The 16,907-nt window shown below is 36.8% G+C and overlaps 2 protein-coding genes across 2 annotated transcripts; both read right to left on the reverse strand.

Annotated features, from left to right (window-relative positions):
* Positions 1 to 4,020: 4,020 nt before the first annotated feature.
* LOC113347805 (BTB/POZ domain and ankyrin repeat-containing protein NPR1-like) lies at positions 4,021 to 7,178 on the reverse strand. The gene is made up of 4 exons (XM_026591482.1): positions 6,476 to 7,178; positions 5,616 to 6,354; positions 5,103 to 5,303; positions 4,021 to 4,458 (listed from the first exon to the last, which is right to left on the reverse strand). Exons 1-4 carry the CDS (start codon positions 7,031 to 7,033, stop codon positions 4,181 to 4,183), a joined length of 1,776 nt encoding a protein of 591 aa, XP_026447267.1. The 5' UTR covers positions 7,034 to 7,178; the 3' UTR covers positions 4,021 to 4,180.
* Positions 7,179 to 7,593: 415 nt separating this feature from the next.
* Positions 7,594 to 12,959, reverse strand: LOC113347807 (BTB/POZ domain and ankyrin repeat-containing protein NPR1-like). The gene is made up of 4 exons (XM_026591484.1): positions 12,280 to 12,959; positions 10,390 to 11,137; positions 9,587 to 9,787; positions 7,594 to 9,075 (listed from the first exon to the last, which is right to left on the reverse strand). The coding sequence occupies exons 1-4, from the start codon at positions 12,781 to 12,783 to the stop codon at positions 8,795 to 8,797; spliced, it is 1,734 nt and encodes a 577-aa protein (XP_026447269.1). The 5' UTR covers positions 12,784 to 12,959; the 3' UTR covers positions 7,594 to 8,794.
* Between the last annotated feature and the right edge of the window lie 3,948 nt (positions 12,960 to 16,907).

The raw sequence follows: 16,907 nt of genomic DNA on the forward strand, positions 1-16,907 counted from the left end.
ACACTGCCTAATGAAACTTCTCACATGCTGCCTTTCTCTATCCCTCAAATATAAAATCAAAATATGCTTTCCCTTGGTATTATTTTACATGGTTTATACAAACTTGCATGTCACGGTCTTCTTTTATATTCATGCATGCATTTATTCCTTTTAAGCAAGAGTGGGGGTGTCCCGTGACTTAACACACTATAATTGACCATGTTCATCTATTAATTAGTTTGAGCTTTTGAATTTTGGCCAAACGATACAAAAACGCCTCACTTGTTTGCGGACGTGGTATATTTTTGACATTTCATTTTTCTAGCTATCACACTTTTTTTTTTGTTGGTTCAAACGGGTGATTATAACGTCCACAAAGAATAAAGATGATGCATATGCACCTTCTCTTTTTCTCAAGGGAATTTCGGTTGGGCATGGCCTTGGGACTGTATGTAGCTAAAAACTTGAATATGCAGGGCCAGTCATACCACCAGAAAACTCTTAATGTCAAGTGTTCGAATCTCGTGCTGGAGGATTTCTTTTTTGTTTGTGTCAACTCATGAAGTAAGATGTTGAATTTGTTAATCTCTCACAAACTGTACTGTCAAAAAAAAAGTTTTCACACGGCCTATGTAGCTGCTGCTAGTGTTTCAAAGAAGTAAGAATACACAAGCTTAAGTATCTCTAGGTTTAGGGTTTCCGGGGAATTAACAGGGCTCTTTTCTTGAGACCAATAAGGATGAAATCCATAGAAGGAGAAAAGATGATGTTTATGGCTTTGAAGAAGCATAACAATACGAAGAAAATCAGCAAGAAGGCGAGGAAGCATCAACAAAAGAAAGGTACGTAAAAGGATGAAGAAAAGATCCATGGTATGGAAGAAGAAAGCGGAAGAGGCAACTTCAAGTGGTGGCTCGTGTCTTCTGCCAATATGGACAAGATTGTAAACGAGATACTTGTTAGGAAAATCACATACCAATAAAACATATGTTATCAGGATTTTATATATGAAACCAGTCTATTATTTTAAAATGGAGAGAATATATTACTAGCCAACACCAAATTTTTTACCGATAAAAGAAAATAAATATTACTAGCTTGCGTAGAAAGATTGAAGATCCAAGTACTAGGGCGATTATTACATGTTCTTGTATTTCTCAACAACAAATATTATAAATAAATAAAATCAAATTATAATATTCCTAATGTTGCAATGGTGGAGCTAATTGGGGTGTCCCTGTGCCATGGCACTATTCATGAGCTTGAGCATTTGTAATTTTTTTTGGGTTTTGGATGCACAAGATAACATCCAATCGTTGCATCGGAAAAGTGCAAAACCAATTAACAAAATAAGAGACATAATATTGCTTTACATTGGAGAATGTTGTAGAAAACCCTTTTCAATAAAAATAGAAAACGATGCACTTGTTTGTGGTAGATGATGTGGCATATTTTCTACATTTCATTTCTCTCTTCTTTGTTGGCAGTGTTCACAGTTTCCGGGTGATTAAAACGTCCATGTAGAGGAAGATTGCGCTTGCATCGAAAAGCCGTTTATTTTCTTTTCCTTTTTCTTTCTTTTTCTGTGAGCATGAAATTTACCCCCTCTGTCTCTATTATATTGGAGGAGTTTAGGATTTTTTTAGTTCCATTAAATAGGCATAGTTCCAATTCCAGTGATAGTTCTTCCACATATACCCTTATTTAAAATGTACGCGTATCAAACATTTTAATTAAATATTAGATGAAATAGGTAGATATAAGATTATTTAATACTTTTATTGAGATAAGATAAGGGTAATCGAGGAAAGTAGAAGAAAATTTATGAAAACCAGACTTTTTCTTACTGTAAGAGAATTCTCATTTCCCGTCTTTATATACGGGACGGAGTGAGTATTAAACTACTAAAGAGGTAGAATAGATTCTAGGCACACCCAAAAGTGATTCATAGACTTAGGATGTAGAGTTTGGAACTTGAAATCCCAAACACCTCAAGAGTGAGATTAAATCATTTATTTCGTACTCTTTTTTAATATACGGATAGCAGATAGCGGGATAGGGAATTAAAATAAATATAAGGGAGAAAAGTCAAACTTTAATTCGCACCCATGGTACGAGGTAAGGGTCAAGAGCTTGAGATGCTAAATATACAGGAGTGCGATGCATCAATTTTGTACTCATAATACGAGTAAGTAAGACTGCAATAATTGAGATTTAAAAGACGTACACAATTTATTTTTATGTTTTTGATTAGATAGACTTTGTTTGCAAGCTCATGGTACACGGTTATACTTTGATCGGGCACGGGGACGAACTTTCTTGATCGCACATCTTGAGGTTGGATGTGCGAATCCCTGCTTTGCTATAGAGTGTTTTTCTCAATTCATAGAGGTCAGGCATTCAAGACCCCGCACTAAAGTTGAGGTCAGATGTTGAAGCACCCGGCGTTGGAGTTTGTTTCTCCCTTAAATATTATAACTTCACTACCAAAAATAAATTAAGAAAACGACATATTTAGCTAGTGTTTCGAAGAAGCAAGACCTCGGAACGAGGTATCTTTAGGGTTTCCAGCGTACGCACTTCTCCGTATAGGGCTCTTCGCTTGACACCAGCAAGGATGAAGGCATTATGGAAAGAGGACATGATGCTGATGGCATTGAAGACGAACAATAATAAAAAGAATAAAGCTAGAAACAGTGATTTTTCAATATCTCTGCGAGGTGAGATAGTTTGTGAAATACTAAGCAGACTTCCGGTGAAAACACTCGTGGGATTCAAGTGCGTATGTAAACATTGGTTGTCTTTGATCAAATAAGATACATACTTTATTAATTTGCATCTTACTCGATCAAAGCAACGTCCATGTTTCGCTTTAGCCATCCCAAGGAAAAGAAAACCATGTATTCTAAGGGGCGCACGTCGACGTTGCGATTACCTCGAGAATAGGCCGCACAAGGCGAAAATGTTGATATCTGATTTTTCAGAAACAGCAGGCACATAGCTTCCGGAGCAACTAGGGGCACAGCTTCGTTAGATTACGACGGAATTCTGAAACCTGTTAATGGATTGATCTGTTTCACGGATACAACTAGAGATTATGGCGTTTGTGTGTACAATCTCAGCACCCGAGAATTGTCACCATGGACTAGAACAACGTTTCAGGAAAGAATTTTTGCTACTTATTTTCTAACCTATCAATTTGGATATGATCCAGCCACCAAGGAACAATTTGCATTTGGAGGGAATATTATGATGGTCATGTAGAAACTGAAGTAATGACAGTAGGCACTAATACATGGAGAACTATTGGTGAAGTGCCCTCACATTGTCTTGAAGAAACATCTGTATATGCGAATGGTTCTATATACTGGATCACTTATGATCATTTTGAGTAAGCGTAAAGAAGTACTTATAGTGGCATTTGATGTTGGAACTGAGAAGTATAAAACAATTGCAGTACCATCACTGAACAGTTTTGTGAAGATTACAAGGATGTAACTCATTTGTTGGAAGTGAATGACCGTGTTGCTCTATCTCACATATTACCTCATGGTAATATTGCCAAGCTATGGAGTATGGATACTTGATGACGCTACTAACTGGCCAGAAGTTACTCTCGAATTACGTTTTCAGTGGCGTAAAGAACAGCGGGTTGAGTTTCATGGCATTGCAGGAACAGATCAGATACTCTTAAAAATCTATAATAACAGGAGAAATATGGAAGCTGTCTCCCTTTATTCTTACAACAGGAAAAGCAAGGCTTTCACAAAGGTGCAAACCGGTGAGCTGTACGACTCAACTACAGTACCTACATATTATCAGAAAAAAGCTTCCCTGAGTGGAACATTCACCGAAAGCCTTTTGACTGTTCAGAACAAATAAGCTCAAGAAGGAGTTGGTTAGAGGTATGTCAAGCATTCATTTCAACTTAGCATCTCTTATATATGTGCTAGATGGTATTCATGTGGTTGCCTTCTTTGATTGCATTACCAGGTCTTTTGGCTTGCAGGTATCTTAGCATGCGATTAGTAAGGATATTAATTAGTTAAAAAGCCTTAAATCAAGTTTAGCAAATTTCTTTCTTACAACTTCAGCTTCTAACAAAAATACTTCATGAGTTTCATTAATTAGGTAAAATAATTCAGTCTTGCCATCGACTTAGTTAAGGGATTCTTACTAACAAACTGTAAATTATTTTTGTTTAGGTTCTTTTCCTAGACTTGACTTTGCCATTAGTTTGAGAAAGTCCCTTAGTTGATGAAGATGGCGAATTGGCTCTAGATTTCTCATAATCTACTTTATCCTGGCTGAATGTTATTTTGAAATCTTCTATAATCTCTTTGTACCTCCTCTTTCTAAGTTGCCGCTCTGGATTGTCAATATCATTTCCCAGATATGCAAGATCAATTAGGTCTTTATCATCCACAATGTTGTCGAGTGCTTTGGAACAACGAGGAAAGAACCGCCTCCCGAATTCCACTGTCCAACAGAAAGATAATGTGTAGGTTAATAAAGTGTAGGTTAATAAAACCGGATTACCTAAGAATGAAAGCAATAAACTATGCAAAGAAAGAAACATGCTATTCCTGGATGAAATTTAGTTCCATATGCATTACCAAGAAGCTATGTTGTATTAGGTGCTAGGCGAGGCGCCAAGCCTAGTGCCTAGGCGTCGAGAAAGAATTGGAAAACTGCAGAAACAGGCATATTTTGGCGCCTTTTACAACATAGCCAAGAAGGATGCCAAAGGCAGAAGCAAGGATGGGTAGGCCAATTTTCCAGAAAGATACAAATTCATTCAGAGAGAAATGCAATGTAGAAAGGAAATCAAAATGAACACCAAGAGAACAAGAAAATATCAACACATTGACCAATCCCAGCATGAGCACTCAAAATGAAAATAGAAGTTGTTTCCAGATCGCTGCGCCTACTGAGCAGTGAAGGAATCAATTCACTAATTGAGTGACCTGAAGTGGAATTTTCACCATGATTGACCCCTAATTAAGCCTTGGCTGGAGTCATTTTGCTTCAATTGGGTCTCAAAATGAGCTACAGAGCATAATGGGACCAATTCTAGCCTCAAGAAGATGGGTGCAACTCAAGTGTAGAATAAAGTGACTTACCAGTTTTCAAGAGTGCTGTTATTCTTTTACGATGTGCATCTTCTATTATAAATGGTGCTTCATTTAGGTTTGAAAATGCTATCCGATGGCCAGTCAATGATCCACAATTGGCAGTTAGTGGGAACTCCTTCGTGCCATCCACTTTTGCAATGTGCATTGCAACTTGCGCTTCCTTAGGAAATAAAAGGTGTGCCATAGCAACTGGGAGAGAAACATGTTCAAGATCATTCAGAAAGGCATGTCAATACAAATCAAGTTCTAAAGAGAACTATGTCAATCGGAAAATCTTAGATGAATCTGGCAGTATAGATAACCTATTTGGTATGAAGTGTCTGCACCTGGAACCTATGTTTTGAAAGGAGAGCTAGGGGCGCGTCTAGGCGCACGAGTCACCCAGAGGGCGCCTAAGCTAATAAAGCGCCCAAGGCGCAAAAATGAGTAATGGTTTTTAGATCCACCAGTGTGCAGAGTTGTACTTCTTCAAAATGAAAGACCTCAGGATGAAGAACTCACCTCTATCTTCTAAGTCCGACCATTTCTGACGGTGATCCTCTCCAGCTTTAGCAAGAGAATAAGAAGCGTCTCCTACTAACGGTGCTTCATTTTCTGCTTGCTCCAGTATTTCAATGCACAAACGATCCTTGGGAGCATCTTTTCCCTCTTCTATGCAGCGCTGGTAGTCTACCAATTTGGTTAGTCTCTTCAAGATCTGAAGTGCTTTTCTTCCACACGGTGCAACATCATTTAACCGTGCACCCTTTGTAATGATAGAAGCTATAATCTCAGGTTCTCTCCGCATTGCAGCTACATGTAACACAGTGTATCCCCGCTGATTCCTAAGATCAACATCAGCAATTCCCATCTCTAAGAGCTCTTTCGTAATTTTTGCATCACAATATGCTACCGCATAATGTAATGCGTTTGCTTCATCTAGACTTGTCTTTCCTCCTTTGAGTAACAACCCAACCAATTCAACATCATCCCAATCCAATGCTTTAAAAATTGTCCTCGCATGCTTACCCGGAAAATCATTGGTTTTACTGTCAGGTGAAGTACGCTTATCCAGTATTTGCTTAACAGCACAGGGGGGCAATGATTTCTCCAGAGTTACAAGATCAACATCAGACGGAACAACAATTTCAATACATGCCATAGCTAATTTCTCACACGCTCTTCCACACATACTTGCAACTGATAAAATCACTAATATGTCATCTACTTCCACCTTCTTAAGAATGTCTAGCAGGCGGCGCTGCAACGGAATAAGTAGTATTAAGAAAATTACCCCAAAGATGCAGCAATCAAGAAAACAAATTCAATAGAATTGGAACATAATGGACCTAAAAGAAAAGGGTCTCAGAATAGATTTATACCTGAAAAAGCGTAACGAGCTCCGAAATCTGAAACGTAAATGAAGCATAAAGAACTTCAACCATGAAATCAACAATAGGTCTACACCCAACATGTAAACATTCTTCATCAACACAGACACAAACATCAACAGGCAGAGTTTTCACTTTCCCACTATACAAATAAGCTAAAACCAAATTCAAAGAATCAAATCCTAATTTGAAATCTTTAGCTACATCTTTCAATACAACCTTCCCATCATTTCCTTTCACACTAGAAAACAAGTTCTTGAAAAACACACTTCTACCAGATAAAATACACCGATGGATTGGGATTTCACGAGTATCAGATGCAACGATTACAGCATCACTGAATTCAGATGTTTCGAATACGGATTCGAGATTTTCGGATAAACGCGTTAACGCTGTAACAAAAGGAGGAGAGGTCTCTTGTGAAAAAGTTCCTCCGTTTGACATACAACTAGTTGCACCACTGTTTGAATCTGAAAGGACTGAAACTGAATTCATTGGTGCAAATTCTTGTAAGTTGTGTATGAAGATATCATTGAAAGGAGATTCCATGAATTTAGTGATGAAATTGAGTACTGAATAGAGAAGTCTCCTTTGAAGTCAAGAGGAAGAAGACAGAGAAAATGAGAGGAAATTTCTTGACTTCTGTTGTTCTACATGATTGTGACTGTAAAATCACAGACCTTGTTCTAGTAATTTATTACAATGGTTTGGAATGTTGGTAAGATTTAGTAAAAAGTAAAGAAGTTAGTTAAATACAGTTGCTGATAATAAATGGCTGAAGGTGGTAAACAAAGAATGGTCTAGCATTGCAGTGGTCCTACCCAAGTCCTAAGGAATCTCAACTGTAGAAAACGCGGTTTGGAATTTCTCCACTGCAGAAAGGATAACACCAAATTTCAAATCCTGAAGCGTGAACTAATTCACTGCAGAGAGTCAACACAAAATCTCTTTTCTCCCTTTGTGTGTTTTTTGTTATTATTATTATTTTGAATTATTAAATATATTAAAAAAAAAAGAGAGAGAAATTACAAAGAAAGAAAGAAAGCCAAAGAGTAATATACTCTCAGTGAGCAATTAAAAGAAAATTACGTAGTTAAAAAGAATGAAAATGAAAAAAAATGAGGCCCTAGTCAGTATCTATTAGACTCGAAACAAAATAAAATGAAAATACAGCTTCAAAGATAAAGAGATTATCCAAATTCAAGGAATTAGAAAAGACGAATGCAAAGCTACAGCAAGAGAGACAGATTACAAGACGAGGTTAGTAAGTGCAGCTACAGCCAAAAGACAGCCACAAGAAAATACTAATACTTATGTTATATATGCAAGCATTACCATGATTACAGAGCAAGATGCAAACTATCTCTGCAGGCAGAGTACCGATAAACTACATGCTTAGGCAAACATAACCTAGAGTAGTTTATAGTTCTAAAAAACAGGTACTAAACATAAAAGAGATTAACCTATACTAATGCAAAAAAGCTATACCCAAAAGACTCAAATAAGATGAGGAGTGAAAATCCACCGGCCCATCAGATGTGACATAGTAGGCAATGCTTGAGTGTGTTCAGAAAAGTTCTAGTTCTGTAACTCTCGAAAGTAGCTTTAGTCATGATCCGTACTCTTGGTCTGTGTGAATAATTGATGCTGGTCTTGCTGTTGCTGATGTGTGTTGTTATCTGAAGGTGCAGTTGCAATGTTGCAGTTGTCTAACAGATTCCATAATTGGCTTGACGTAGAGTCTGGTTTAATCATTGTCTTGGAAGTAGCTTCAATTAGCTCGGGTAAAGTAGCAGGATCTGCAGCAACGGCTTCTTCTATACTGGGTCTCTTTGCAGGTTCAAACTGCTTAGTCCATTGCTCATAATATTCAGTAGTAACCCCCCTAAAGTTTCTGAGGCCAGACTAAGGACCTGCTTCAGAGTTGAGGAAATACATCTGTTGCTGTGGATTTGGTCTTTTAACACCTTGTCCTCTTAAGGTGCTAGATGGGTTTGATGTTGCTGAATCGGATAGGAAATCAGCTTCACAGTCTGAGGCGATGAATTTGCAAGGATTCTTGATAGGCTGCAAGGAAGGGAGCGTGTCTTCAGGGTCATAAATTTGTTCTGAGCTGGTTCTTTCTGAAGCTAAGGACATGTCAGATTCTTCATAGTGCCCAAAATATCCTCCTGTTGGGTACTCATCATCTGTATATGAGATTACAGAATTGTCTCGGCCTGATGAAGCTGGTGAGAGTATTGTGTTAAGACTCCAATCACTGTCAGGGTCTTCTCTAAATTGATTGAACATACCAAATAATTTCTTCGATCATTTCTTCCTCTTTTTTGATGATTTATACTGACGTTGGGCAAGTCCCTTGGATGCCGAGGAGGACGATGCTGAATTAGCTTTACACTGATCATACTCCACCTTGTCTTTATCAAATGCATCTTTCAAACTATCTTGGATCTCCAGGAACCTCTTCTTTTTCAATTGTTGCTCCTCTTGCGAACCATTTTTAAGATCTGCAAGATCCAACAAGTCCTTCGTATCCACAATCTTGTTAAGTACGTTTGAACAGCGAGGGAAGTATCGCTTCCCAAAATCAACTGTACAACAAGGACAAACAAAATCACCATAATCAGTCATAACCTTTCCAGCTTCCCTCCAATTTGAAAGAGAAAAAAGGTGAACTTTCTACAAAACCTATAAGGTAGTAAAATGATAGAACCTAGTGTTGTGAAAATTTACCAATACCATTCACAGTATTCCTATAGAAAAACTAATTAAGGTAGTTAAATAATAGAATATGATACCCTGAAATAAGAATAATCAGCTTTTCAAAAACCATGACCATGTCTTATGGTGAGAAAAATAAAAAAATAGCAAAAAGGCCTGGTTATTATGCATCACTGACAGTACCAACGAGGTTGGCCACTCTAAATAGCTTAAATAGTTATATTCATTACTAAACCTAGAGATACAGTACAAGCCTGAAATTTTGTCAACTTTTAGCAGATATAACGATTTCTGAAAGCTGCACTTCTCATCGAGGAAGGAAGCATAACTTGTAAATTGTGTCAAAAACACATAACTGAAGTGTAGGATATAGTTAACTACCCATTCTTGAGAGTGCTGCTATCCTATTATGATGCAACTCTTCCATAAAAAAAGGTGCTTCATTTAAATTCAGAGGAACTATTTCGCCACCAGGTAATTCCTTGCAATTGGCATCTGCTAGGAACTCCAAAGTTCCTTTCACTTGTGCAATGTCCATGGCAACTTGTGCTTCCTCAGGAAAAAAAAGTTTGGCCAGCTTAACTGCACAGGAAGAAATTATTACCACTAACCATAAGCAAGCGCCACTGAAGTCATTTTGTTCTATCCAAACTTATAAATAAAGAGAAGAATCTCCAAAAAAAAAAAAAAGTGAAGCTCAGATTAAGCTCAACGATAAAGAAAACTACTCGACAGCCATAAACCAAATTGAGAAATTAAATTAGAATTAGTTTCTAGAGAATTGTTAAGATTCTCTACAATAACCTATATTTCTCCAGTTGTTCTCTGCTTCTCCCAACAGATGAGGTTTGCAGAAAGAAGTTTAAAACAAGATAAAATAGGCGATAAACATGTTACTTTAATCAGTATCCAATAATAGTATGATTCACGTGAAGTTTTTGCATCTAAGTGCCGTATTTTTGTCAAATTGCATGACAAGGGTGAAGATTTTCCGCTTACAGATGTCAAAAGATAGAAGTGAAACAGTTTAAATACTTGACTAAATGAAGACTTCAGCAAATAATGAAATTAACATATTGTAAGTTCCAGATAAGCCAATCAGTATTTAAAATCAAAAGAAAAGAAGGAAAAAAAAATGGACAGTCACAGTAGTAAAGATACGCTCGATGATGTGAAAAACTCACCTCTGTTTTCAAGGTATACCCATCTCTCACGCAGATCATCGCCTGCCAAAGCAAGAGACAGGGAAGCTTCCCCACCTAGTGGTTCATTAGTTTCTGCTTGCTCCAAAATCTCTATGCATAAACGTTCCTTGGGTGCTTTTTGCCCTCTATCTGTGAACTTGTGATACTCAACCCACTTTGTTAGCCTCTTTGCAATTTGAAGTGCTTTTCTTCCATCTGGTGTAAGATCAGTTGGTCGGGCCCCCTTTGTTACAATGGACGCTATTATACCTGGTTCTTTCCGCATTGCAGCAACATGCAGAACAGTGTATCCTCTTTGATTTCTACGATTGACATCAGCGAGTCCCATCTTAAGAAGCGCTTCCGTAGTTTGTGCATCAGAGTATGCTACAGCATAATGTAATGCATTGGCTTCATCCAGATTTGTATTCCCTTCTTTAAGTAACTTTTCAATTAACTCAACGTCATCCCAATCCAATGCCTTGTGCATTGTCCTTATACGCCTAGCCGCTTTTTCATCAATTTCAGTATCAACTGGGCCCAACTCCAAACGGGAATCCATTACTTGTTTAAAAATATCAGGGGGCAATCCCTTCTCAAGAGTAACAGAATCTATATGAGACTTAACAATAATATCAATGCACGCTGTAACTAATTTCTCACAAATCTTGTCACACATATTTGCAACAGACAAAATCACCATTATGTCATCCACTATTACGTTGCCAAGGATATCTAGCAGGCGGCGCTGAAATGAAAGAACACAGTAATCATTGTCTTTTAAAACACAAAAAGTTTGAATTCAAAAACTAACCATCGCCGATTATGCTAAAAGAAACAAATTCTAATAAGCAGCAAAATGAACCAAATATAAATAAATGTGCTATATCATGTATGCCATAAAAACTTGACTAGCTAACACCGATTCCTCATTAGGGCAACAAAAGCTCATAAATATGATTTAGTTTACGCAGCTAATAAGATATAAAACACTTAATAGAATCCAAAAAAAAACACTAAATATTGTTGGTTTATCAAGCATTTCTAGAAAGGCTTTTCTTTGTTTTCGTACTAGACGTAACCCACTGTTCTATTTGGCTAGTTTCAACAAAAATGTCATTCTAATCAGGTGTTGCAATCGGCATATGCTACAGTTTATACACACACGGAAAACAAGTTTGACACTTTATCCACTTATCACTAACCTCCAACTACAAATTTTACCCACTTAGACCTCCCAATAAAACTTCAGGATTGAACACTCATTTATCTTTTAACTCGACAAATCAATTCAATACTTAACTTATATGAGGATTAACAAGTAAAAATAGTTAAATTTCAAATTGATATTACTTCATATTCAGTCAAATCTAGCTTGAATTCAAGGCACTAACCACCAACTAGCACTTCCCTTTCAATTCTAAACAACTATGTCTTCAAGAACATCAATGAAACAATTCAATACTCAACTTAAGATAAGGATTCACAAGTTGAATATTTAAATTTAAGCTTGAAATTACTTCGTACTCGGTCAAATCTAGTTTAATTCACTCGAATTCGAGGCACTAACAACCAAATAACACTTTCTTTTCAATTCTAAGCAACTTATGTCTTCAAGAACATCAATGAAACTACAATAATCAATCCAGTTCACTACTGAACTTAATATCAGCATTCACAAGTACAGCAATGAAATTTCAAATTGATACTACTTTGTATTCAGTCAAATCTAGCTCGAATTCGAGGCACTAACCGCCAATTAACCATTCTGACAAACTATGAGTCACGAACACTAACAAAACTACTCTAATCAACCAAACTGAACTCAAATCTAATCAAATCACACATTCAAAATAACGAATTCCACAGACTGATTAAGAGACACCATACCTGAAAAAGACTAACCAATTCAGGAATCTGAAAGACATGAGAAGCATAAAGAACTTGAATCATAAGATCAACAACAGGTCTACACCCAATATGTTGACATTCTTCATCAACACAAGCAGAAGCTTCTCTAGGCAACGGCTTCACTTTCCCAGTATACAAATAAAACAACACCACACTCAACGAATCAAAACCAACATCAACAACACCAACACTCATCAATTTCTTCACCTCAAATTTCTTCTCATCTTTATCCTTCCCAAAAAGAGTTTTAAAAAACGGACTCCTAGAAGCCAAAATCACACGGTGAATCGAGATTTCACGCGAATCAGAAAGAACGATTTTAGCATCAGAACAGAAATCAAAATCTGTTGACTGGAATGTTGATTCTAGGTTAGTTGATAGTCTTCTCAAAGCTGTGATTTCCGGTGTAATGTTTTCATGTTCTATACTGATACTTCCACCACTGTTATCATTTGAATCTGTGAGAATAGATGTAGAATTCATGGTGGTGAAGACTGGGAGAAAAAGAGAGGAAATTATTACATGGAAAAGAGAGGAAAAATTAGAAGTGTGAAATCGCCATTAGAGGGTTGCAGAGAGAAAGTCAAAGAGAAGAGAGAGAAGAGATGAGGTCAGGAAGATGTCGTAAGCTGGATGCTGTCGACATGGATGACGATTTAAGAAGCTGTTTTCTTTACATAAGAAAATGATATCATACTTCTTACTCTGGCATCTTGTTTTGGGGGACGAGTATTGACTCGGTTGGGTATTGACTCATGGTGTGAAAAACGTGATTTCGTAAATGCCTCGGCCGAGTCGGACAGTCACCACGACGGCGTTAACAACGAAAATAAAAGCATGATAAGACCATAAAAGCATGATAAGACCAAGATTAATATCTATATCTATGTTTGGATGTCATTTCAGTAGTTGGTTTTCTGGGTTCTGAAAGTACAAAAGTCAGAAATTAATTTGGTTATCCAATTTTAGAGTGACTTCTAAAAACGAGAAAAAGTTAATTTTTTTGTGAATCAACAACTGTTTCTGACTTATGCTTCTGTTATCCAAACAGGTTATAATAGGGTATTTGATAGCCGGTTTGAATATCACATGATAAGTAGCTTTTCAACTTCTATAAGTCGAAAAGTCAAAACTCAGTTTGAGGGTCAAATTTCAAAACGACTTCTAGAAGGTGAAAAGTTAACTTCAAAACAACTTCAAGAAGTCGAAAAGTTAACTTTGTGTGAAGCAAAATAAGTAAAAAAAACAAGAAGTCAGTTTGGCAATATTATTTTAGAAGCAAAAAAAAAACTTTTTGTGTAGTAGAATGTTTTTGCTTCTGGCTTCTACTTCTGATTTATATTTCTGGAGAAGCAGAAGCACTTCTGCTTCTATTATTCAAACGCGCTATAAGACTTAAATGAATCATCGGAAGTAAAATTACTCACAATAGTCCTTTTGTCTCACATTTATTTTTTACTTCCTCCATTTCATGGTGGACAAAAAACTGAAAAATATCATTTTTGTCGAAAAGGAAGTAGTTTTTTTTTCATGTTTTATTGATGATGTTGTTTTTCTCATTACTACTAGCATGGTTAAGGCTAGAAATCTTTTAGGTTACTCTTTATAATTTTTGAACTTTATTGGTCTTATTGTCTATCAAAAATCGGGATACATCTTAGTTTTGATAAAAACATACACTTATTTAGGCACTTCTTTATTTTTCTAGAGGGACAAGAGTTATAAATATCATCTTATGCCAGGCAAGGTTTATGAAAGGACTCGGTGTTGGAAAGTTACTCTCTCAAGGTGATAGAGCTTTGTCGATTACTTTTATGACTAGGGTTATGCATATGTATCAAATGAGTTTCGTGATGCCTAAGTAAACTTCAGACGGGCTTAATGCTACGCATAAAAGTTTCTGGTGGCAACGCAAGGTAGGAAACATAGTAAACACGATTATTTTAAATCCTAAAGTTATGTTAATTAGGATTCAATAATCCATATAGGTTTAACATTGTTTTGATTACTCACTTAACTTTGAGACTTGTCGTTCCATATCGATCATGGTGTGGGATATAAATATTGTCTCAGATTTGACCCGCTTCATTATAAGAAAAAATCAGTTAAATCTTGGATTTGAACTAGTATATGTAGAGGAATTTAAGTGATTAAAAATATTATTTTTAAGATATTGGTAATGGTAAAGGTATTCATCTTTGGACATATCAATGGTTATTTAAGAGCATCTCCAATAGTGTAAGGTTTTAACAAATTTAAAAACAAAATAATTTTTTTTATTTTCTGTTTGACCTATTATAAATCTAAATAATACTTAAAATAAAAAAATAAGTCAAATCGATGACATGGAGGTCATTTTTTTTCCATCCTCATACTTTGTAGAACTTACTGTTGGAGATGGATTTATTTCAAATTGGAATTTAAAATCTTGTATGTCATGTAAAAGAATATTGCTTCTACCTTCTACTGGAGATGCTTTGGTCGTACTTGTAATGTTTTTAAATATGGTGTTTCCGTAAATATTAATCAAAAATTCTCTAATATTATTACATTTCAAGGTAAGTGGACTTACGTTGTAGTTTCTTCTCTTTTTAATGATAGTATTGTGGATCCTACTAGACTCATTGAACGAATTTCATAGTATTGACTTTTTTATTATTATTATTTAGACTGGAAATTTATTAATAATGAAGAAAATTGTACAATGTACATAATTTTACAACGCTCTAAGAACAAATAAACTCAAAGCTTGAAAATGCAACAAAATGCAGGCAAAATTGTGGTTGTTACCAAACAAAAAAGTTATCCCAACTAAACATCAAATCATTAAAAAAAAGGAACTTCTTTTTGGCAAATCTTCCTTCTAGAAAAATGAAAGATTTGATGACACACGCCACTTGATTCGAAGAAAGGTTATTGTCCGAGAAATTATGATTATTACTCTCCTTCCTAACTTCTCAAAGAATCGTGTGGAGCACATACATATTTCTAAATAATAAATATTATACCTTTAAAACGCATTGTGGGCCAAAGTTCGTTGAATAACGTTATTCGGCAAAACCCAATTTCATCTGATGGCTGTCGGTATCACAGTACTTCCAGATTTCATTCGTATATTTGCAACGCAAGAAGAGATGATTTATGAACTCATTTTTCAAGTTAAAAAGACTGCAAACTCCTGAAATAGAAATACCTCAGTCGCAAGGTTATCTATTTTCTTATCCTGTTGAGAAAAGCTTGACTTCAAAAAAAAAAAGTGGAAATATGAGCACCCCAAAGAAAGTTAGTTGCAGGTTAATTTTGAAACGACGGGGGTATCAAGTACATCACAATCTCTTCGTACCAACCTACTAAATACACACCTTGTGTAATCTTACAGAAAAAATAACTGTCAAAAGATTACATCAACAAGATGTAACTTGGTATATAGCTTAAGTTCGAGATTGAACCAATCTATGGGATCGTATCATGTTTGATTAACGTACAAGTGTATTTACTTTAATTATAAAAGATAGAAAATATAATGTGGAAGTAAGGTAACTCGCACGATACACAAAATTTTGTTAACTAGGAACAATGCAAGGCAGAAAAAACCCGAAGCTAGACCAGTTTTGTGTACTATCATAATTAAGCCGCTATAAAAATTGACTCCGCAACTTTGTATAGTTAAGGCCAAGTAAATTATTTCCTAGTTACTCAGATCCTTCAATATCCATGCGCCTATGAAAAGTCTGGCATATGTACATGAATCGCAAGATAGAGTCCAGTATCTCAAGTTGACACACCTGCTATGAAGACTTCAACTCTCAACTTCTTTGTATCGTAACCTGAAACAATAAAGCACTAATTTGTTTCGTTAATGTTGATGATGGTTTTAAGCTTAGGGTTAAAATCGTAAAACCTTAGTATGACGTGACATCGCTCTGTAAGGAAACGGATCCGTGAGTACCAATATCTCCACTAGCGCATTTATTGAGCCTTTCAATACGTCTACGAGAAATTTACCAGGGTACCTTTTTTATATATATATATTTATACGCTATGTTCCACGATAGAAACCTCAAGTACCGACTGGCATTGTCCTAGCTCATGTCAGTCGCGCATGCTATCCAAGTGTGCCAACGCCATGCCAGCCACACCCCTGCGCCAAAGGCATGCCAACCATATCATCCGCACCACCGTGCCAACGGCATGCCAGCCACACCTCTGCGCCAAATGCATGCCAACCATCCCAGCCGCACCTCCGTGCCAACGGCATGCCAACCATGACAGCCACTCCTCCCCGCCAAAGGCATGCCAACCATGACAACCACATCTCCACGCCAAAGGCATGCCAACCATGCCAGCCGCACCTCCGTGCCAACGACATTCCAACCATACCAGTCGCACCACCGTGCCAACAGCATGCCAACCATGCCAGCCACACCTCCGCGCCAAAGGAATGCCAACCATGCTAGCCGCACCACCGTGCCAACGACATGCCAACCATGCCAGCCACATCTCCGTGCCAAAGGCATGCCAACCATTCCAGCCGCACCACCGTGCCAATGGCATGCCAGCTATGCCAGCCACACCTCTGCGCCAAAGGCATGTTAACCATGCCAGTC

Source organism: Papaver somniferum, chromosome 2 (genome assembly GCF_003573695.1).
Source record: "Papaver somniferum cultivar HN1 chromosome 2, ASM357369v1, whole genome shotgun sequence".
In the NCBI taxonomy this organism is placed as follows: domain Eukaryota; kingdom Viridiplantae; phylum Streptophyta; class Magnoliopsida; order Ranunculales; family Papaveraceae; genus Papaver; species Papaver somniferum.